This window comes from Aulonocara stuartgranti (assembly GCF_965226115.1).
Source record: "Aulonocara stuartgranti genome assembly, chromosome: 6".
Taxonomy (NCBI): domain Eukaryota; kingdom Metazoa; phylum Chordata; class Actinopteri; order Cichliformes; family Cichlidae; genus Aulonocara; species Aulonocara stuartgranti.
The window spans coordinates 43,477,501-43,500,330 of record NC_138944.1 but is presented as its reverse complement, the minus strand read 5'-3'; the positions used below and the strand labels follow the sequence as shown (position 1 = coordinate 43,500,330).

The following is a 22,830-nucleotide window of genomic DNA, read 5'->3' as shown; positions in this document are numbered from 1 at the left end:
GCTACAGTACGCTGCACTGCACTGCACACGGACTGAGCTGTGGTTGTTTGTTGCCGTTGTTTATCTGTGCAGGTGAGAAGTCTGTTCTCTCTCATGTTGGTAATGTTAGGGTGCAGTTAGAGAATATTTAAATTCAATGCTCAAACAGGATGGTGCAGCAGACCTCACAGGAACACTGGTAAAAACCTCTGGCAGCTGACACAGTCTAATAAAACAGTTTAAAGAAACAGGAACGAGGAAAGGGAAGTATGTGCCACTGTTGGTTCTTGTGTTTCGTTCTCATGCTCTCCTTTTCTCTCTTCTCTTTCTGCTCAGCCACAAACTGGTTGTGGCCCCAATAGGCCAGTTTAGACCTTTTTGGAGGGGTGCCCAGACACCCCTAGATTTCATCACAGCAGTAATTATCTGCAATTATAATAGCAAATAATTCGTGTGATTCTCTAGTTCAAACAATTAGTGTGTGATTGTCAGTGCAAAGAAGGAGTAAGGAGGATGGAGAGAGAGACAACAGAGAGTCTGTTTAAGAGCAGGAAGAACCAGGTGAGTTGTCCACTGACCTGGTTCTTCCAGGTGAGTTGTTTGGTGTTTTTCGAAAAACGATTTTTCTCAAAATAACCTGACATGCATCTCATGGGTGCATTTCAGTAGCTTATGATACGAATGGTAGCATTTAAGAGATGGCAGCATTAATGTTACTTGTTTGAAAAGGTAACAAGCTTTAACACGTAACACACGTTTTGCCATATGGCAGTAAAAATAACACAGAAACGTATTCAGTGATATTTGTAAGTAAGTAAAATTTTATTTATATAGCACATTTCTAGATAAAAGATCACAAAGTGCTTCACAAGGTATAAAACAAAAACAGTCAAAAGTTAACAAAATGCAATTTTAAAAAGATGTTTTTAGCTGTTTTTTAAAAGTAATCACTGAGTCTGCAGATCTTAAGTTCTGAGGAAGAGAGTCCACAGTCTGGCGGCCACAGTGGCAAAAGCTCTGTCACCCTTGGTTTTCAGTCTTGTATACTGAATAACAAGTAGGCCCTGATCACAAGACCTCAGGGACCTGCTAGGGGCATAGGGCTGTAAAAGTTCAGTGGTGTAGGCTGGTGCTTGTTCTTGAAGAGCCTTAAAGGTCAGAACCAGAATCTTAAGATGGACTCTGAATTCAACGGGGAGCCAGTGCAGCTGTATAAGCAACGGTGTTACATGAGAGTATTTAGATGTTTTGTCAGAAGCCTTGCTGCAGCATTTTGGACAATCTGCAGACGCTCCAGGGAGTTTTTGTTTAGACATGTAAACAGTGAATTACAGTAGTCCAATCGTGATGAAATGAATGCATGAATAACAATCTCCAGTTCAGTATGAGACACTGTAGGGCTCAATTTAGTAATGCTTCTTAAATGATAGAAGCAGGACCGAACCAGAGATTTGACGTGGACATCCAGGGTAGGAGCAGAATCAAAGGTTACCCCGAGGTTCCTGATAGACGGTTTCACAAATGTTGAAAGAGGACCAAGAGCATTCATTATGTCAGGTACATGTCTGTCTGGAGCACATACAAGAACTTCAGTCCTTTCTTCATTAGGTTGGAGGAAGTTGTCGGCCATCCAACCTTTGATGGTTTCTAAGCACACATTTAGAATCTGCAGCTTAGAAACATCTTCAGGTTTAAAAGACACGTACAGCTGGATGTCGTCTGCTGCTGCAGGACATCCAAAATCCTTCAGTGGGAACACACTGGTTCTAATACAGCACTTATCTATTGTACCGGAGCACTTTGATCACTTCATGCAACATCACTCACTCACTCATACGAGTGTGGCCGGATGGCTAAACTCCAGCTTCCGCGGCTGGCTAGGGCGATCCTCAGCTGCATATTGTGCTGGTATTGCAAAACTGGTACTGCCTCTCCTGGTTGCTCCCAGTTTGTGGAGAGTCATTGTGGTTTTATCTTATTTTATATTAATAAATGAAACTGTTAATGTTTGAGCCGGCCTCAGTGTGCATCCCTGAACCTGTGCAAACGTTGTTGGGTATTTTATTCCCAAACGATTTTATTTCCTGGGGTGAAATTCCCCTAGGTGGTGTCATTGTATTACACTTTTTTAATAGCCCCGCCGACCACTTGGTCACACAAGCACTTGTGTTGTATGAATGAAAGTGCTTTCCATGTGACCTTCACACTGCAGTGAACACATCTGAGAACAACGTGGATTCAGTGTCTTGCCCAGAAATACTTTGGCTTGCAGAGTGGAGCAGCCAGGGATTACACCACCTCTACAGCCGGTGTGGATGGTTGTGGACTGCTCCACTTGACTACACAGCCAGCTGGATTAGTAGAGTCTTGGTCTGTCAACCTTCTGAAGTGCTCGGCCTCCCAGAGACTGCTGACTGTTATACTGAGTACTTTTTGTAATGCTGAGCATCAGATTAGTTTTTTCCTTTGCTGTGGAGGTATGATCAATGTATGATACGTCTTTAAGACTTCAGCATACATACTGGCACCCAAAGTAAACTACAAATTAAGCTCACGGACAGTCAGGCCTCCTTTCTTTAGCTTTGACAAATATTGATGGGTCTGTCTAGCACAAACCCCTCGCTGAAACGCGACAACTCTACTAAAGCAAGACGCAAGCCACCAAAGTTCTGTGTTACTCGTGCACGAGGGAGAGAACTGACGAGCGTTCTGTCGCTCACCCCATCGCTCACCCCATCGCTCACCCCATCGCTCACCCCATCGCTCTCGTCTGCTCCCTCGTAGCACTGCTCTTTATTGAGGTTACATGAATATGCATAGCTTCATTAACATATCGTGTGTGGTCAAGATGTGACCCTGTGAACAACTCCCCTAAATCTGCTGGCCTGGACGTCCAGCAGTTCAGCTAAACAAAAGGTGCTTATACCAAAGCAGACATGGATGAGTTTACCATAAAACAAGGTACGAACTCTCTCATGACCCTAGGATGTGTACGTATATCAGAGGGAGGCACACCGGCTTTGCAGACTGCTAAGGATCAGACATCATATCAATATGCAATGATTATACACCTCTAAAATATATGGTTATATATTTCTAAGCATAAATGACAATCCACAATATAAACCTAACAAATAGGAAGTCATTTTTCTATCTTGTAATAAATCTGTAGAGTTTGGTTCTAGTCTTTCACTGACTACTACTGTTACGAACCCAGTAAAGAAAGGAAAACTATCCAAACAACTCCAGGCAATAAAAACCAAACAAAAATATAAATACAGCAAATTTTATTCCAACATGCTCTAAAATGCTTCAGCGTTTTGTCCTGAAGATGGCAGCAGGAGGCCTGTAAGTGCCCTCATAATGTTTTAAATGTCTTTTTTGTCATCTTATAAACTTTAATTCTCACCGTAGAAAGAGCTGGTTATTCTTTATTTACGAAGAAGGCCTGCAGGTTGGTCATTTTTAATGGAACAGGAAATGCCAGCACTGCAGATTTGCAGTGTATACAGCAAGATAAAATGGTTAACAACAGAGTAGCTGTCCTTCACAAACCACCGTGTAAGTTTGAAAACATCTCTGTGTTGGCCCTGCGTCAGTCTAACCCAGGCGACACTCTGGAGCCTCCAAAGCCTCTTCAACCAAGCTGTACCAACAAACCTGACCAAACTAACAAATACTGAAACAATGATACTGTAAAGTGTCTCCACAGAGATGCTAAGGTGAATAAGAAAAGTGAGAAAAAAGCTCCAAGTGAAACTGAGAGAACTCAAAAGGACTGTGACAGAAACTCACAACAGGAATCACAATGTGGCCCATTCCCCTGTGTAGCACTGCTGAACTGGAAGTTTGGGTCCTCCCACTATTCAAATTCCACTTTAATCTCTGGGCAAGTTGTTAAATTTACTTTAGTATAGAACACTTTCTGGTCTTTTTGACCACTCAGAGCACTTTACATACATACCTGTGAGCTATAAAATTAGTCTCAAGTGAGGACGCTAACACCTGATGACAGAGGTGCTTCATTTGTTGCACAGTCCAGTGTTGACAGTGTGCTTTTGTCTCACGCAGTGGGTTTGATGTGTTTATTCATTTATGACGTTTTCAAATTTTACACAAAATACTGTCAAAGATGGCACGAACAATTCTCTTAACACCAATCTTATCACAATAACATTTTTATTTGAAACATGGTCTCAACACTGCACACAATGTTGTATCCTATGTGCCACACCTACGTTTAAACCTGAAAGAGGAAAAAAACCTGGACTGGACTGTGAAGAAGAAGTCCCAGGGTTTGTTTCTGACTGGGTGCCTTCTTCATGCAGGTACGTTTCTTCCACATTTAGTGAAGTTTCTTGTTTATGTCATTTGAAAATTGCAGAACCTTTTCTCTTGATTACAAAATCAGGATCTTTCAGCTATGAAATTCTTCAGATACAAAAACCATGATCCATTTTTTCTTTCAAGGCAGTGCATTTCTATATGGTCCCTGTATGCTATCAGAAGACTTTATTTATCCCCAAGGGGCCATTAACAAACAATTGCCCCTTGGGGATAAATTGTTTGTTAATGGCCCCTTGGGCAACTACTCAGCAGTTGTGACTGGACATAGCCGAACGCTCCACATTCATATGTGACATCATCTGCCACACATAACAAGTACGGTTGTCTTAGAGGAGAATACCAGAATAAAAAGTCTTTAGTCTTGGATAAAAATGCGTCCCTGCACACATGGCTGCACTTAGACTGTGATGTGCCGTCCATGAACCATTAATCCAGTGTTGAACAGTTATTACTAGGGGTGCAACGATATTCGTATCGATATTGAACCGTTCGATACAGTGCTTTCGGTTCGGTATGCATATGTATCGAACAATACAACATTTGTAATTTATTTTATCAACTTTCCTTCTGACGATGCTGTCTGTGTTGAGCGCTCAGTGAATCTGCGTTCGACTACTCCGCCTAGGCTGCACTGTCGAGCGCAGATCCACTGAGCGCTCAACACAGACAGCATAGTCAGAAGGAAGAGCGCAGGGCAAGCTAGCGAGACAGAAGTTAAGCTCTCCTTGCAACATGGACCTCCCCCACCCTCATTCAGATCTGGCGTTTGGAATTATTTTGGTTTTCATGTGACGTATGACCCTGAAGGTAAGCGAGTCATGGACTAAAGTAAAACAGTATGTTGGATGTGCCATGCAATGCTCAATTACATTGGTGGGAACTAGTGTGTTAGCGCAGTTAGCTCGTTAACGTGTTGGCCGTCTAGCCCCATGCACGGGGCGATCCGCGGTAGCTCGTTAACGGAGATTTTCCGTGTTGTGGCGTTAAGGTCATTTCAATGAGATTAACCTGAAAGCACTAGTGGGAACACGACGAATATGACTGCACATTTACGCCGACATCATCCTAGTGCAAAGACAAAAACAACAAGCATGCTACAAACTTTAGCCGAGTCATTTAGACAGCTGTTAGCACGTGATTCTCCTTATGCTGCTGAGAATATAGCCCAGAAGAAGCGGATAGTATAGCTTTTATTTTGGAAAGAGACATTTCTCTGTAATAAACTCTCTTTTCCAAAGATGAGTGATTCCTCAATCAGATACAGGGCTCGCAATATCGCTAGCCCGACGTCCTGGGGCTAGCGATTTTTTTCAGTCGGGCTACCAAAATCTATCTCTTCCCTGCCCGTCGGGCTATTGTACAAAAAATATATGTCAATGCTTTTGCATTCTTTCAGAAATGTAGCTGGGTAATTATGTCATTGGCATCGGTGAGCCACTGTCAATATGTGACATATTGAAATCGCGTTTGAATTTGTGCTTGTTTTTTTGCTTTCACTTTGCAATCGTGCTAACTGTGTATAGAGAGCGACAGCACTGATCTGTGAGTGATGATAATTTGCGCACCAATTCCTCTGACATCGTCTTATTAATCGTTAGCTTACTATGCAAACATGACAAGTGAAATCTCCCACAGCTTAAACATGTGAGAGGTTGATCGCGCAGAGAATCGCTGAGCTTATGTGAGTGCCTGTGTAAAAGCAGCAGGATTTATATTTGACTACGATGACCTGGATGACTGAGAACCTTCACAGACAGATATATATTTTAGTTCTGCTGAGCCAAATAAGACAGGTCAGGGTGAAGAAGTGAGAGCCAAAGAAAAGCTTACCGCAAAACGGAGAAGTTATGACAAATCAGACTATAAGGCAAAAAGAAAGTGCAGCTTTATGGTTTCATGGACAAAAGAATTTCTGTGGCTGCAATATGACGAGCTAAATAACCAGGGCTGCACATAAGTGGTCCGCAGGTGCGCATTCGCTGTCAAAATAAAAAACGCGCACAAGGGTTAGGGTTAAATTTAAAAACTGTACTTTTGAGTTAAAATATATATTTATAATTTTAATAAATGACAAATTAAAAAGGCATGAACATTTTTTTTGTATCGAAAAAATATCAAACCGTGACACCAAAGTATCGAACCGAACCGTGAATTTTGTGTATCGTTGCACCCCTAGTTATTATGTCTGTGTGAAAGGCCCTTGACAGAACTGGCACACTTGTGTAAACATGGCAGGTAGCAGAGTAAATAAGTGGTAGATGTAAGGGGTTAGACAAATTCAAGACTTTCAATCATCAGGACACAGATGATCAATCAGTCAAAGGATAACTGATCAGTTCAGGTCGGGCGATGTAAGCAGTGTTGAAGTGGGTGGAGCTGCTTCACCGAGAGGCTGCAAAAGAAATAAAGAGAGTCGGTGTTTCAGACATCTTTCCAAATCACAACAGAGTTGGCAAAAGTACAGACATTCTGTACTTAAGTAGAAGTCCAGATACTACTGTTAAAAAATACTCCAGTAAAGGTTGAAGTACTGATTCAACTCATTTACTCGAGTAAAAGTAAATATTACAGACTCCAACATGTACTCAAAGTAAGACAGCAAATAGTAGTTCTTTGCAGCGCATTTCTATTTTTGTGCAAAGCATGAAGTTGATGTGAAGGTGGAATTCAGGATCTCAGCATCATCAGCTAAAATTCATATGAATCTCTGACCATGAACCCACAGCCACTGTGCACCAGTCACACACTGGCCTTTACTTTAAACCCATCACAGTGAAGCAAACCAGCCTGTTTATCCTGCTCTAACCTGCAGAGGATTGTCATGCACCAAACAAAATGTTGAGATGGGTATTGTAGCTGACATTGTTGCAGATTTGATCCAGATGCACTTTGAGTATGAAGACTATGAAGAGTTTGAGAGCTGGATACTTACGGTGTATGATACGAAGCTACGCCTCTGCCTGAAGAGAAGGACACAGAGAATGGCAGCGATGACTGTCTGGGCCAGAGTGAAGACGAGGAGGGACGACTTCACTCCCCTGCTCAGCCTCTGTTGTGAAAAGTACATACATTTCACACAAGATGCATTAATTATTGCACAATTTATCCATGCTCAGTGCCATTACTTGTGCTTTTGCTGTATACAAGCAAAGTAATCCATCCATCGATCTACTTAAACTAATGAATAAATGTCTGGATGGATCATTAACATGAATGATGAATTATTTCAAGTCTATATTCTATATTTTATTGAAAAGAGTATGAAGGCAAGTGGGAGATTCTTATTTTGAAATTCTTTATCATATTTCTTGTTTCATAATGGTCCAAATGTTTTCTGTGTGTTGTCTCCAGACAGGCCAGTTTCGTGCTCATTGACTATTAAGCTGTGTCTTGGATATGTGCAGAATGGGTTTTGGTAAATAAGCATCATCTGTAAAAACCCCCAAACAAACATCTGCATGACAGCATTTGTTGCTCCACAACCCAGATGTATGTTCAGAATGAGTTGGTCCTTCACAGATGTAAAACCTAAACATAGATGCACTGTTGCACTCCTACACCATCAGAAACGCTGTCTATAGTCTGTGTCCTCCAACAAGATAACTGCCCATTGAAAAACTGTTTCATAAGTGTCATAAGACAGTTTTCCAATTCTTATCAGTCCATCTTAAATCAGCTCATGTCCAGGGAAGTTGGAGACGTGTCTCGACTGTGTTTACATCTGTTTTTTCTTTGCATGGAACAATTTTAACTTGCATTTGTGGCTACAGTGGACTGTATTAACTGCCAGCTGCTGCATGAAGCCCACACAGTGATTTCCAACACAGGCTTGTATCTGTTTTTAATATCACCACTATTTCATATAGTAGTCAGCACTGTCCTTGGCCTAACAGATGTTTCGTCAATCAGTAAAACGCTCCACAGAGCTGGCCCTCCAGTCAAACCCATTGACACTGAAGAACAGCTTTGGTTAGGACCCTAAGGTCACTCTAACACAGCCCCTTACAGAAATGCTTGTGCTCTAGCTGCGGACATAGCCTCACCATTCCAGGGCTTGGTTTTTTAGCATAGACACGTACTAGATACTGGGTGGGAATCGAACGTACGACTCCCGCTCCAAAGGTGTGTAGTCTTACCACTAGACTATCCAGCTACTTTTCTTGAGTGGGCCAGACACACACATCATAAACCATTCGCTCGTACTTTGTACAGTGTAGTATTGTACAAATCATGGTGTCGTACAAGAGAAGTCCAATAGGATCGATTTTAAAGTTCTTTTATTGGTTTTTAAATGTCTTAATGGTCTTGGGCCTTCTTATCTCTCAGATCTGCTTTTACCATACGAACCCTCGCGGACCCTGAGGTCCTCTGGTACTGGCCTTTTGATTGTCCCTAAAGTCAGGACACATACTCACGGAGAGGCAGCTTTTCAGTGGTATGGTCCTCGTCTGTGGAACAGCCTGCCGGAGGAGCTCAGGGCCGCAGAGAACGTACATGTTTTTAAGAACAGGCTCAAGACCACCTTTTTAATTTAGCTTTTACTTAGCGTTTATTTATTTTATGCTTATTTATTCTATCCTGTTATTCTATTATTAATTTAGACTTTACCTAATATTTAAGATAAGATAAGATAAGATAACCTTTATTAGTCCCACACGTGGGAAATTTGTTTTGTCACAGCAGGAAGTGGACAGTGCAAAAGTTATGAGGCAAAAATTAGAATACAATAAGAATAAATACAGTACACAACTGTACAGAATAGAATAAAATAAAATACTATATACAGTAGAATAAAATAAAATAAATATACAATAAGATAAAAATAGAATACAAATACAAATACTATATACAACTGAGTAAAAATACAACGATGACAGAAAGGATTATTGCACTTAGTATTATTGCACATGTATGGATGTGTGTGCTTGATCAGTTAAAGTCTTTATTATGGAGTCTGACAGCAGTGGGGAGGAAAGACCTGCGAAATCTCTCCGTCCCACACCGTGGGTGCCGCAGTCTCCCACTGAAGGAGCTGCTCAGTGCTGTCACAGTCTGCTGCATGGGGTGGGAGATGTTGTCCATCAGGGATGACAGCTTAGCCGCCGTTCTCCTGTCACTCACCACCTCCACTGGGTCCAGAGGGCATCCTAGAACAGAGCTGGCCCTTCGGATCACCCTGTTCAGTCTCTTCCTGTCCCCAGCAGAGATGCTGCCGCCCCAGCAGACCACGCCATAAAAGATAGCAGAAGCCACAACAGAGTCATAGAAGGTCTTCAGGAGTGGGCCCTCCACTCCAAACGACCTGAGTCTCCGCAGCAGGTACAGCCTGCTCTGCCCTTTCCTGTAGAGGGCGTCTGAGTTATGAGTCCAGTCCAGTCTATTGTTCAGATGAACACCAAGGTACCTGTAGCTGTCCACAGCCTCAATGTCCATACCCTGGATGTTCAGTGGTTGCAGTGGAGAATGCTTGTGCCTGCGGAAGTCTACCACCAGTTCCTTGGTTTTACTGGCGTTGATCTGGAGGTAGTTCAGCTGGCACCAGTCCACAAAGTCTTGGGTCAGACCTCTGTACTCCTTGTCGTCCCCATCAGTGATGAGGCCGACTATTGCAGAGTCATCAGAGAACTTCTGCAGGAAGCACTGGGTGGAATTGTGGGAGAAGTCTGCAGTGTAGATGGTGAAGAGGAACGGAGCCAGAACCGTTCCCTGTGGGGCCCCCGTACTGCAGACGACCCTGTCCGACACACAGCCCTGAGTCCTCACATACTGTGGTCGGTCGGTGAGGTAGTCCAGGATCCAGGTAGTGAGGTGATGGTCCACTCCAGAGTTCTCCAGCTTGTCCTTTAGAACCGAGGGAAGAATGGTGTTGAAGGCACTGGAGAAATCAAAGAACATGATTCTCACAGTGCTTCCAGCGGTCTCCAGGTGAGCGAGGGAACGATGTAGGAGGTGAATGACGGCATCATCCGCTCCAATGCCAGGCTGGTAGGCAAACTGAAGTGGGTCCAGTGATGAGCTTGTTAGGCGCCGAAGCTGAGCCAGGACCAACCGCTCCAGGGTCTTCATCAGGTGGGATGTCAGAGCCACCGGCCTGTAGCTGTTGAGGTCCTTGGGGCGTGAAGTCTTTGGCACTGGTACAACACAGGAGGTTTTCCAGAGCTGTGGGACTCTTCCCAACCTCAGGCTCAGGTTGAAGAGGTGCTCCATCACCCCACACAGTTGGTCCGCGCAGGACCTGACGACCCTCGAGCTGATGCCATCTGGACCCGCTGCCTTCTTGCCATTAATCCTCCTCAGTTCCCTCCTAACCTGGGTGGTTGAGAGAGACAGGCTGGAGCCTTGTGTTGAGTGTGTATTGGATGCTGTTGTTGGGGGTGGGGGGGAGTGAGCAGGGTGAATAGAGGAGGTGTGAAGTGTCAGAGGTGGAGCAGCAGCAGTGGGGGTGGGTGAGTCTGCAGCCGATGTTGCAGACTGCCTCATGGCTGAGTCAAATCTGTTGAAGAAATGATTCAGTTCATTTGCCCATCTCACATCCCTCCCAGGCAGAGAGTTCTGCTGTTTGTGGCCCGAGATGGTTCTGAGGCCTCTCCAGACTTCACCAACGTTGTTTTGCTGAAGCTGGTTCTCCATCTTCTGCCTGTAGCTCTCCTTCCCATTCCTTATCAGTCCCCTCAGCTCTCTCTGCACCCTTTTCAACTCCTCTTTGTCTCTGGATTTGAAGGCCCTCCTCTTCTGCTTGAGGACGGTTTTAATTTCTGGGGTAATCCAAGGTTTGTTGTTGGAGAAACACCGTACAGTCCTGGTAGGTACAGTGTTATCCACACAGAAGTTTATATAGTCAGTAATGCATGTAGTAAGGCTGTCGATGTCCTCTCCATGGTCATCACAAATCACCTCCCACACAGTCGACTTATTGATTTTATTCTTATTCATTTTTTAATCTTCTTACTCTATTTATATTTATATTTATATTGTATCCTGTTCTTATTTATTTTATCATTTTACCCTGTATATATCCTATTGTGTCATATCTCCAGTGTTTCCTCAGAGGGCGCTCTCTGCACCGGGGCTGTGATCGACTGTGGCTGCTGGGTCTCTGGGGGTCCTCTCAGCCTGGCTGGGGGGCTCCTTGGCCTCCCTCCTGCTGTGTGCCCAGCCCGGAGGCTGCGGTCTGTGACCGGCTCTCGGTGCAGACGGCTCCCTGTTATAGTGTTTCCTCACTTGGCTCATGCGAGCCCAGCCCAATTTTTACTCTTTAAGTGTGCGTGTGTGTGTGTGGGGGGGGGGGGGGGGGGATATATGTGTATTCACATCATTTATGTTAATGAGAGTGTGGGGAGTGAGTTGGAGGGTGGGGTGGGCTGTTTTTAACTATGTAAAGCACTTTGTGCTACATTGTTTTTTGTATGAAAAGTGCTTTATAAATAAAGATTGATTGATTGATTGATTGATTGATTGATTGATTGATTGATTGATTGATTGATTGATTGATTGAAAATGCTTAAAACCCGGAATGTTTGTGGAAACTCAAAGAAGACTCAGGGCTCCAACTGCATTGAGGCTGTGACTTTGAATATTTCTGCAGAGATTTCAGTTTTTGCTTTTAGTGCTTAACATTCAGCTGCAACTGCAGCTCATCAAGCCATCACCAGCTGCACTGATTACCTTCTCCATGAGCGTCCTATTTAGCAGTGCAGCTGAGCTACAGTCAATGCTGGATTATTGAGTTTACCCTTGTTAGTATGGCCGTGTTCCTCTGTGTTTTTGAACCTCACTTGTTGTGGATACCTTTGCCGACATGTGTGTTTGTTTTGTTACCAGGGAGCGGGAGCGTTTTTCTTCACTTGGACGGAGTCACGGATTAGGAGCACAAGAGGGAAGTGTGTGTTGGAGCTATGGGTCGGAGCACGGATTGTTTGGAACTTTTTTTTACGTATAGATCTAACTATACTGTAGAAGCACTTCATCTTAATAAGTTATTTCTAATTATATTTTATATATTATGGGGATGGCTAAATGCTTAAATATGCAATCCATACACTGGACATGTCACTATTACTCAGGATGTGAGCGCAAAAAAGAGTATTATGCTTTACACAATTACAAAAAGACAGAAAACAACTACAAACTGAAACACGTACTAAGAGACAACAAAATAAATACAAAGTAACACAAAAATCTCTACAAAGACAAAAAAACGTGTGTACAAAATGACAGAGAAAAAGACTACAGGGACACAAAAATGATAGACACACAACAAAAATGTGCAAATTAAGTACAAAGAAATCCAGAATGACAGGTACTGAAAGACACCCAGAATAGTTTAAGGACCAACCGTCTCGTAGTGCTTTTCGTCACATCTGTTGTATTCTGTAGTTTTCATACAAGGCTCCTCAGGATTCTTGTTCATGTCCACAGAGTAGATGATCACAGCCACCACTGACAGCATAACAGACACCATGCTTATCATGAGACACAGCTGCAGCTGAAACCCCGCCCCCCCAAAAACATTTTACTTTAGTATGTTAGCTTTTTCTAAATCATGCGCTGTTGTTCAGTTATTTTCAACTTAGCTGAAACAATGTTTCAAGTTTTAGAAGAGACTCACAATCTTCATGGTGCAGTGTTTGTCCAAGAATATTGCGATTCCTCCTGCTGTGATGAACTGCGAGCAGGAAAATCCATTTATTAATATACCATTAACCCCCCCACACGCGCGCGCACACACACACACACACACACACACACACACACACACACACACACACACACACACACACACACACACACACAAACTCACCATCAGGCCGCTCCACCAAGGAACTCCCAGGGTGACCACCTCTGTGAACTCAGTGAAGAGCAGAGGAATGGAGTAGGACATGACCATCAGTCCTAGCATCACCTGACTAACCTGGGATGTGCACACACACACACACACACACACACACACACACACACACACACACACACACACACACACAGATTACTATCAAACAGCTCTCTGACAGAAGTTATGATACAGGAACATGCTGCATCCTCATCCATGTGAAACATGGAGGTGGTAATTCCATTCAATTCCATTTGTACACCAGTAATAACAAAGACAACTGAATTAAGGTGCTTCATATTGCAATGTAAAGACCCCACAGCATTGCAGAGACATCTCTAACAATCAGATGACCGCTGTGAACAAGCACTTAGCGAAGATGTAAAGAAAGGATTCCCTTTTAATAGGATGCAACCGCCACCAGAACTTGACCAATGGGGGGGCAGCCATCGGCCAAGACTGGCTGTGGAGTAATGAACCAAAAGGATTGCAAAGGTAGGCAAGGACAAAATACACACTATGGAGTGGAAAGGACAAAAGCTAATGACATGTAGAAGTGGCATATAAATGCATGGGGAGGGAAAAAGAAATCAAAACACAGACGTTCTGTATCCACACATATACAAACACACAGAGGTCAAAACTCACCCCCAGACATTTGGGTTCTCCTTTCTGGATGGCATTCTTCAGTGCCTGTTGTCTCTCAGCAAGCTTGAGAGTATTCGGGTCTGCCAGCACCCGCACTGTGAGATCCCTGGAGACTGACACTGCCATCACCTGCAATGAGCAGCAAAGCACCCACTGCACTCATCTCTCAAATCAAATCACATGCTCTGCAGAATTGTGCAGGGAACATTGGGGGAGCTGCAGAACTTTCCTACATCACATATGCAGACTTTTAGTAGTCTATGTTCCATTTAATTATATCCCAACAAAGTGTGTAGATAGCAGATATTTTCTCTTTACTACCATCTCCTGGAAAAAAGGCAAAACAATGACTCACCATCATTTTTAAAACTGTGTACATGCTGTTGTAAAATGCAAGCACAGAGATGTAGCATAGTTGCATTTAGCATCGGGTTCATGAACACTGCAAGATGCTATAAAAGATCCAGAAATCAAAGCCTTACCTGCAGTTACTATAAGTACTAACATTGTGAAGAACTACCTGTCCTCTGTGACTATTACAGACTTAAGACAGGAACACTGGTTTCGACTTTGAGGCTGCACAATGCATGAAAATGGGCAAGTATTAAGATATTAGAAGCTACAGTCTGTCTGTGTTCCAGTGAGCCGTCACCTTTGGCTCTGTACTAGTGGATCTCAAGACATTTGAATGATATGAAGAAGTTCATTTGTATGTAATTTTGATGATCATTGCTGATAGGAAACGAAAGCAAGAATCGAATGTGTCAATTTATTCAAGCATGTTATGGTTTGGTTGTCAGGTTTGGGGTTTTGTGTTCGTTCTTCTCCTCTCTTGTCCTAAGAGCCTGTCTCTGAGTCTGTCCAAAGGGTTTGCAGCTTTCCTCTGAAACCACATCTAGAATTCTCAATCGGTAAAGAGAAGGACAATGCAGTAACGTACCTGCCTGCCCACTCTCTACCACTGTTTGTATCTGGAATTTGCAAACCAGCCCACTCTTTGGTGACTTGTTCAAAGGGATGAGCCTGAGGCCTGAGGAACTATTTCACAGAATCAACTTTTTTAGGATTTCCTTACCTGGATGATTGAGGATGCGTCAAGACCATTTCACTGAGATGAAGAATTGATCATGAACTCTGTGAACATGCTAAAGACAAGAACTAGCCCTGACCTTGTCTATTCTTCCATTCATTCTGGCACTGTAAGCGTTGGATCCCTGATCAAGGTTTTTAAGATATCGAATGCTTCTGCAGTCTTCCAGGCCCTAGTAAACAATATGTATTACAGTCTTTTTGTGTTTGTATACCTTGATAATATTCTCATCTTCTCCAAGGAGCAGTATTGTGAGCATGTGAGGTTAGTTTGTATCAGCATGTGTCAAGGCAGAAAAGTGTGTTTTCACACTGTTGCTTTGTATGAACAGCAGATGTAGACAATGCCTTCATGAAACTGAGACAGCTCCTCTCCTATTTCAGAATCAGAATCAGAATCAGAATACTTTATTGATCCCTGGGGGAAATTATTTTTTGTTACAGTGCTCCATTTTAAACCAACATTAAGACAAGACAGACAATACGCTAACTAAGAATAGTACAATATATACATATATATACATACATACATAAGTCACTCATTTTTTGATCCAACCTGACTCACACAAACAGTTTGTGGAGTTACACACTTGTGACTGTGGGGCAGTGGCAACCCTTTCCCAGTGTGGTGACCCACATGGTAAGTGCCACCCATGTTCTTTCTTCTCCTATCATTTGTCTTCCACTGAGCAGAATTATGACTTAGGTAAACTTAAGCTCCTAGCACTTACTGTCAGGGTCCTGGGACTGGGCGACCCAGGATCCCTGGGCAGTCATGGACCTGTGTATTATTATTATGTATTTTTGGTGTCGTTTCCCCTTCTCTGTGCGTGTACATATGTGTGTTTCTCTGTGCTGTGTTAGTCTGTGTCCCACTCATATGTTTAGGCGAGGTATGGGTGTGTATGTCTGCGGGTGTGCCTGGAGGATGGAGCTCGGCCACCTGCAGGCCTGAGGGGTGTGGCCCTGCGGAGGGACTGGCCACACCCGAAGCCACACACCTGCCGCTGATCAGGGCTCGTCGGGGGAGCTACTTAGGAGAGTCTTGGAGCTCCCACCGACGCGGGATCATTGAGTTATCTTACCAAGTCAGTGTGTGTTAGCTTAGGTCTGTGTTGTTCCTATATGCCCGCCGAGGGTTAGTGTTGACGGCTGCGCCTCTGGTTTCCCTACAGGAGGAGGAGTGGTCCGGAGAGGCAGCACGCACGGGGGTGCGGAAACACAACAGCGGGGAGCACGAGCACAGATATCGGAGGGAAGCACGCACACGGGGTTCGAGGGAGCAACGGGGAGTTATTGTATTTACAGCCTTTGCACTGTAAATAAAGAGCACTGTTTGCATCGCAGAGTCTGCGTTTTGGGTCCTCCTTTCCCCACATCCCCACGGTCTGCCAGCCAGACCGTGACACTTACGTTAGCTGTGCAGACCCCATTTGGAGGGAGGCAAAGAGCCTTTTGTTTGTACAAATGATCAGTTATTTAATATTGAACACATTTTTAAATGAATTTTATAACATTTGTACTGATCACCAAATCTAGTGTATTTTTAACAAATTATTACATCTTAGAATTTTTGTTATTTTTAACATTTTTGCATATTATTTTAGTTTGTTGTAGTTCATTTCCACTTGCATCAAAGGATTTAAATAAATAACAAACATGTTCCATGTACCTCAAAGTCACTAAATCTGTTCTCAAACTCCTAGAAATGGAGGAAACAGTTTCATGATCATTAATATGCAAATTGCCATGACTGTTGCTTAACAACCACTGATCAACAACCACTGATCAATAACCATGAGTCCCATTCACAGAGAGTTGATTGGCTGCAATCACAGCATTGTAAGATGGTGACAGATGTACCCTTAGGCCCCTCCTCAATTCAGAGATGGTCTTTCCCTTTTCACGTAAATGGCCTCCTTGACTCCGCCCTCAAACCAGCGTTGCTTCCTGTCCAGGATGTTACATCCTCATCACTGAAAGAGTGTCCACTGGCCTGTAGGTGTGAATAGACTGCAGAGTCCTGGCCTGACGAGGCGGCTCTTCTGTGCTGTGCCATCCGCTTCGCCAGAGGTTGTTTGGTTTCCCCGATGTATAAATCACAGCAATCCTCCAGTGTACACTATACTGTGCTGTTTGTGCAGGCAGACCCGATCCTTGGGGTCGAGGCCCCAAATGGGAGCATTGCCATTAAGAAGCACTATCATTCAGCACTGACTGCATGGAGGGAAAGTGCAGGACTGTAAATGTACGGAAAAAATGTTCTTCTGAGCTTCAAATGCATTTATGGTACTTATCATGTCAGCAACTGTCTTACCTTTTGATTGACAGTTCAAATGGATCAGGACCCAATGACGTCAGTTAAAAATGCAAGGTCAAGCATCCACTCAGTGTCCTTGAGATGTCTTTCCCTTTGGTCTGCACGAACTGCATGAACTCCTTGATTTCACCCAAAGGTGACAAAAAATGACATACACCCATCCCCTGCTTAGTCATCAGATCTCTCTGTGTAGTAACAGGTCACCGTGCTCAGCTGAAAGTTCCTCCAATAGGACGCCTGCTGGTGAATGGTGCAGTGGTTAGGCAGACATTTTGGCAAGTCTGTGTTACTATTGCATTGAGCAACGAAGCCTGCATGTCAGCATGTCACGGTAGGAGCCCCGTGAGTAGTCTCCGACTCCAGCTTTTTTAATGGTACCTTGTTCTCCATGAAGAACCTCTTCACTGCATGTAGATGTCAACTCCCTCTGTTGTGTCTTTAGGGGCAGTAGTGTGAAATCATCAAACACCATTTGACAGACATGATCATCCGCGATGTACTGCTGCTGTCCACAGACTCATCGTGCTGGATGTTGAACTACTAACCAGATCCTGGTCAAGTTCTCAGATATAGCTGACACTCTTCTCACCACTGTACTCGCCCCCAGTTACACATATTTATGTAATTGATATTAGGACCATTCTTCTCAAGTGTTTGAACAGAGTGTTTGCAATTATTATCACTGTGCCCTCCAAAATCTCTTTGCAGCTCTGAATGAAGCTTCAGTTGCTTTTTGTGACTTTTCACCAGCCTTGTAAAAAAAAAAAAAGACTTCTGGTTGCCCAAAACTGCCTTTAATTCGTCGACTTTTTTGCTCATGATGGTGGGTAGTTAGCATGGAGGCTTGCATGAAGTGCACTGAAGTGTCTCTCCACTTTGTGCCGCTTTGCCATCGCCACAGTTGCCCCCTGTGTTGGGGAGTAATTGAATACATGTACCAGCGTTACGTATTTAACATACGAAATATGCATAACTGTATTTCGTTACAGTTACCGTTTAAAAAGGTGGTATTCCGAATACAGTTACTTTGTTGAAATAAATGGATTACACGACGGTCTTTTCCTGTTTCACATGTTAGGCTATGGCCTCTCTATTTTTGGTAATTCCACGCCGGTGGAAACCCAAGCGAAACGCAGTAAGGGGCTCAATGCCTGTGTCTTATTGTCACGGCCCATGTCACCTCTACTTGCAGCCGCATAATGACGTGAAGAAATATTTAAAAAAAATTATTATTCAAAAAATTATTTAATATGAAGGCAATATGAGCAGAGTGTTACAGGCATAGCCCTATACCCGTCATGTGCAAAAAAACGGAGAGCGGAAAAGTTCGAGCTGTCATGGAGCAGAAACGGGAGCTGGAAGCATGTAAATATAATAATAACCACTGCAGCCAAGAAGAGAGCCTGACGAGCCCAGCTGTAAGTAAGCTGTTAAGACTCGACTGTACACTGTGTTCCTGGTTTCCTTTGAAACAATAAGCTCTGTTGCAGCAGCCTTTCAACGCCTCTCTCTGTCTCTCACTAGCAAACTTGACCCAGACAACAAAGTAAAGCTAGTTTTCAGCTACGAGCCCGACACGAACCTGCCGTATTAGTCAGAGGTCCCTTTACTACGGTTCAGAGCCGCGGACCTGTTTTATATATGCGCGGAATAGTTTTCTATACGAGATCACTGAGGTGGCACGGTGGTTAGCGCTGTTGCTGCACAGCAAGAAGGTCCTGAGTTCAATTCCACCATCAGGCCGGCGTCTTTCTGTGTGGAGTTTGCATGTTCTCCCCGTGTCTGCGTGGGTTCCCTCTGGGTACTCTGGCTTCCTCCTACTGTCCAAAGACATGCAGCTTGTGGGGATAGGTTAATTGGATAATCCAAATTGTCACTAGGTGTGAATGGTTGTCTGTCCCTGTGTGTTGGCCCTGCGACAGACTGGCGACCTGTCCAGGATGTACCCCGCCTCTCGCCCTATTACAGCTGGGATAGGCTCCAGCAACCCTGAAAAGGATAAGTGGAAGCGAATGGATGGATGGACGAGATCACTGCTAAAAGTGCAGTCCCACACCGGTTGCCCTGCAAATGAGACATACACACTTTTCTTTAACTGTTAGTTTAAAGATTTTTGTTTTCCATGTTTTTCTGAAAGAGTGAAAGCCACATCCTGCTCCTCATTGGAGCTACGCCCGCTGTCTCATCTCAGCAAAGAGCAAGACGGCAATTTGTCTTGATATTGAACCTCAGACCTCAGACAAGGTCCGAGATCATATACAGATACCGTTCTGTTTTAAATATGTTCATATGCTAATGAGACAAATAAGTGGAAATTGTATTTCTATTGTTATACATCAGAAAATTGTGAAGCTTTTATTTTGACATCCGGATAGACAGGAAAGCCTTTATCTTGACATGTGCATAGACAGGAACAGTGGGTCAGGATTCCAGCATCACCTGACTGTCGGCCCAGGAACTGTGAGAGAGTAGCGGTGGGGAGGTGCGGGAAATTTGAAGGTGGACATTCCATACGGTTTGAGTGAATTGTTTGGTTTTTGGACTTTGGACTACGGATTTGGATCACAGAGTTTGGCAGTTGGCATAAACTGGTGTGTGACTGGCTCGAATGGTGTCTCTGGTAGATGAGGATGATGAAATGGATTTTGGTGAATGGACCCTGGTTGCTGGCGGGGGAAGATCAGGAAGAGGGAGAAGCAGGGGAGAGGAGGCAAGTTTGGTTGGGTTGCAGACCAGTAAACAGAGTTTGGAAGAGAACAGCTCAGATGAAGGGTTCAGGGTCATGAGGAAGAAGATGGTGAGGGAGGAATTTAAGATAACTTTGAAATTCAGGAAGGAGGATCAGGAAGTGCAATTGAGCCCAATAGCGGTGTCTAGAGAATTGGAAAAGAAGTTTGGTGCTAATTATCCACACCTAGTCAAGTGTGGATAAAAGCATACCCGAGGTAGGCTTCCCAGAAGCTCACTGTTCTTTGCCTTGATGGCACCAGCCATTTTAGCCAACCTGCAATGCCATTTTAAGATAAACCTCTTCTCACTAACGCTCTGGTATTCGTCTCCTTTTTTATGTTGCGGCTTTTGAGCAGGGTCGTAACATAAGTGGGGGCTCGTCCGGGATTGTTTAGACATTTTTTTGGGACTGAAATCAGTTTGTTTTACTTTTAAGTGGGTGAGTGAAGGTGTTCACTGTGATTGAGCAACGTCCCTTTAGTAAGTGTGTTTTAGCTGGGTAGCTGTGCTGCCCTTCCATCGCAGCATTTGTTTGTTGTTTTGCTTTGTTGTTGTTTTCATTTGTTGTTTGGTGGTACACCACTGAAGACTAGGTAGGTAAAGTTAGGGTTTTATTGTTTTTAGCGTTTTAGGTTGGGAGTTGCACATAGTAAATCAGCGGCACCAAACTTGGCAGGAGGTTTGAGACCATTAATTCTGGTCTTGTAGCTGAGGCAGGTAGGCTGTTCTTAAGTTGGCATTGCGTGTACATCATGTGTGTGCATCTGATGTCAGTGTGGATGGATGCTAATGACATCCTCATAAGGTGAGTGTTTTGTGCTGTGGCCTTTATTGTGGCAGAGCGTGTGGCTACTTTGGTTAGATCACTTCTGAGCAATCATTGTGTGGCCATAGCTCTCTGTTTGTGGTTGGTCACTAGCATGCTTTCTTTACTGAGCTTTGGAGTTTAAAGTGACTTGTTGTGGTATAGGGCCACTTGTATGTGACCATTTGTGTGGTGGAGACAACAGATCAGTTGGTTGTGATTATTTGTTGCTACTTTTGGTTTTGTGTTGTAGCAGATCAAGTAATTATTTTGGGTGTGACTGTCGTGCTCCTTTGTGTTGGTCACATGTTACTTTTTGCGTGTTCAGTGTGGTAACTTCAAAATCCTCATGCAGGGGCGTCCCTGTTTAAAAATGCCAGCTAAAGAAATGTGAGTATTTAGTTCTATGTTAGAGCTGGTAATAAAGTGCTTAAGTTTATGCTTTGGCTCAAGCTTATGTTTGAGGGATCAAGGTCCAGAGGGGCTTTTTAAAAATTTAGGGGTCCTAGAGGAACCCTTTTGAGGGAGGAGGTGTTACGCAACCAGCTCCTCTGCAGCTCCTAATCTCCTCAATGTGTTCAGCTGGTGCTATTCGTCTCCTTATGTTACGACCCTGCTCTAAAGCCACAACATAGAAAAGGAGACGAATACCACAGTGTTAGTGAGAAGAGGGTTTTATCTTAAAATGGCATTGCAGGTTGGCTAAAATGGCTGGTGCCACCAAGGCAAAGACTAGTGAGCTTCTGGGAAGCCTACCTCAGGTATGCTTTTATCCACACCTGACTAGGTGTGGCCAGTTAGCACCAGCTGAACACATTGAGGAGATTAGAGGCTGCAGAGCGGCATAACAGATGGGTGGTTGGGGGAAGAAAGAAGGAACTTAAATTGGATCAGTTAGACATCTGTCAACAAGTGCCATGGCCTGTAATCCCTTTCTGAAGCAGCTGTAGGTTTTGCTTTATTGCACCAGAAGAGTAAGGACAGGGCAGGCGGTCTCGACTTAAATTCAGTTCAGGGTTACATTGAACAGTAATGTGGGTATGTGCAAGTATATACGTGTGCTTCAAAGAATCCAGCCAGTCAAGTGGGGGTAGCACTAGTAATTCTGGACTTTATGGTAGAACTTGGGAAGAGGATTAATGATTATCTGTTTACAGGAGAAATGATAGCAATTCTATTAGCGGTTCAGCGGGTGGAAGATTTGAGGCCATTGAAAGCAATTATTTGTTCAGATTCAAGAGCAGCCTTGGTCAGTCTACAGAGCGGTCATTCGGAAAGTAGATCAGATATTTTAATAGAGATTCAGCAAACTCTTTTCAGAATACATATGATGGGTCTGTCAGTGTTTGCATGGGTTCCCAGCTCACTATGGGGTAAGGGGGAATGAAGCAGTGGATGGGTTAGTAAAGGAAGCTACTAATTATAGGATAGTTGATCTGGCGGTGAGTTTTGGTCAGGTGGAAGTTAAGACTGTTATTAAGCGAGAAATGAGGGGTAGATGGGAGAAACAGTGGGAAGAAGAAAGGAGGGGAAGGTGGGAGTAAGGAGAGCCACAAGGAGGTAGGAGGAGGAGGTGGTGGTGGTGTCAAGACTGAGATTTGGACATACAGGATTGAATTCTACACTGTTCTTTATAGGGAAACATAATTCAAGGACATGTAACTATTGTGGAGAGGAGGAAACTTTGGAGCATGGTATTTTGTAGTGTCGGAAGCATAAGGTAGAGAGGAGACAACTGGTCCAAAGTCTCGGTAACATTAACTTGAAATTAGATCTTATTAAGTTATTGCAAAAGGAGTTGGGGAATAAAAGCTGTCAAGCCCTGTTTCAGTTTTTGAGAGAAGGTAATTTGGAAGGATATGAAGTAGGTTGGTTTTGTTTGTTTTTGAGCGTGATTCCTGTCCACACTCCATATCAGTGGTGGCGGTAACGCACCATGCAGTTGTTTGCCAGTTCAGTCAGTTCTTTGTATATTAGACAATTAGTAATGGGGTGTTTGAGACATTATTTTGTACCTTCCTTGAAGTGCAGTAGTTATAGGTCGTAGCTTCTGAGCTAATGATACAAGTGTACACTTGCCCACTA

General features: G+C 43.7%; 1 protein-coding gene across 1 annotated transcript in view; it reads right to left on the bottom strand.

The window, feature by feature from the left end:
* Positions 1–4,050: 4,050 nt before the first annotated feature.
* Positions 4,051–22,830, bottom strand: part of tmem176 (transmembrane protein 176) — a 19,553-nt gene continuing 773 nt past the window's right edge. The window contains exons 2-7 of the mRNA XM_082536923.1: positions 13,802–13,930; positions 13,127–13,237; positions 12,935–12,991; positions 12,662–12,811; positions 7,259–7,375; positions 4,051–6,718 (exon numbers count right to left, since the gene is read on the bottom strand). Coding sequence (XP_082393049.1) covers positions 6,659–6,718; positions 7,259–7,375; positions 12,662–12,811; positions 12,935–12,991; positions 13,127–13,237; positions 13,802–13,927 — 621 coding nt within the window. The 5' untranslated portion in view covers positions 13,928–13,930 and the 3' untranslated portion in view covers positions 4,051–6,658. The remainder of the gene's footprint in view (positions 6,719–7,258; positions 7,376–12,661; positions 12,812–12,934; positions 12,992–13,126; positions 13,238–13,801; positions 13,931–22,830) is intronic.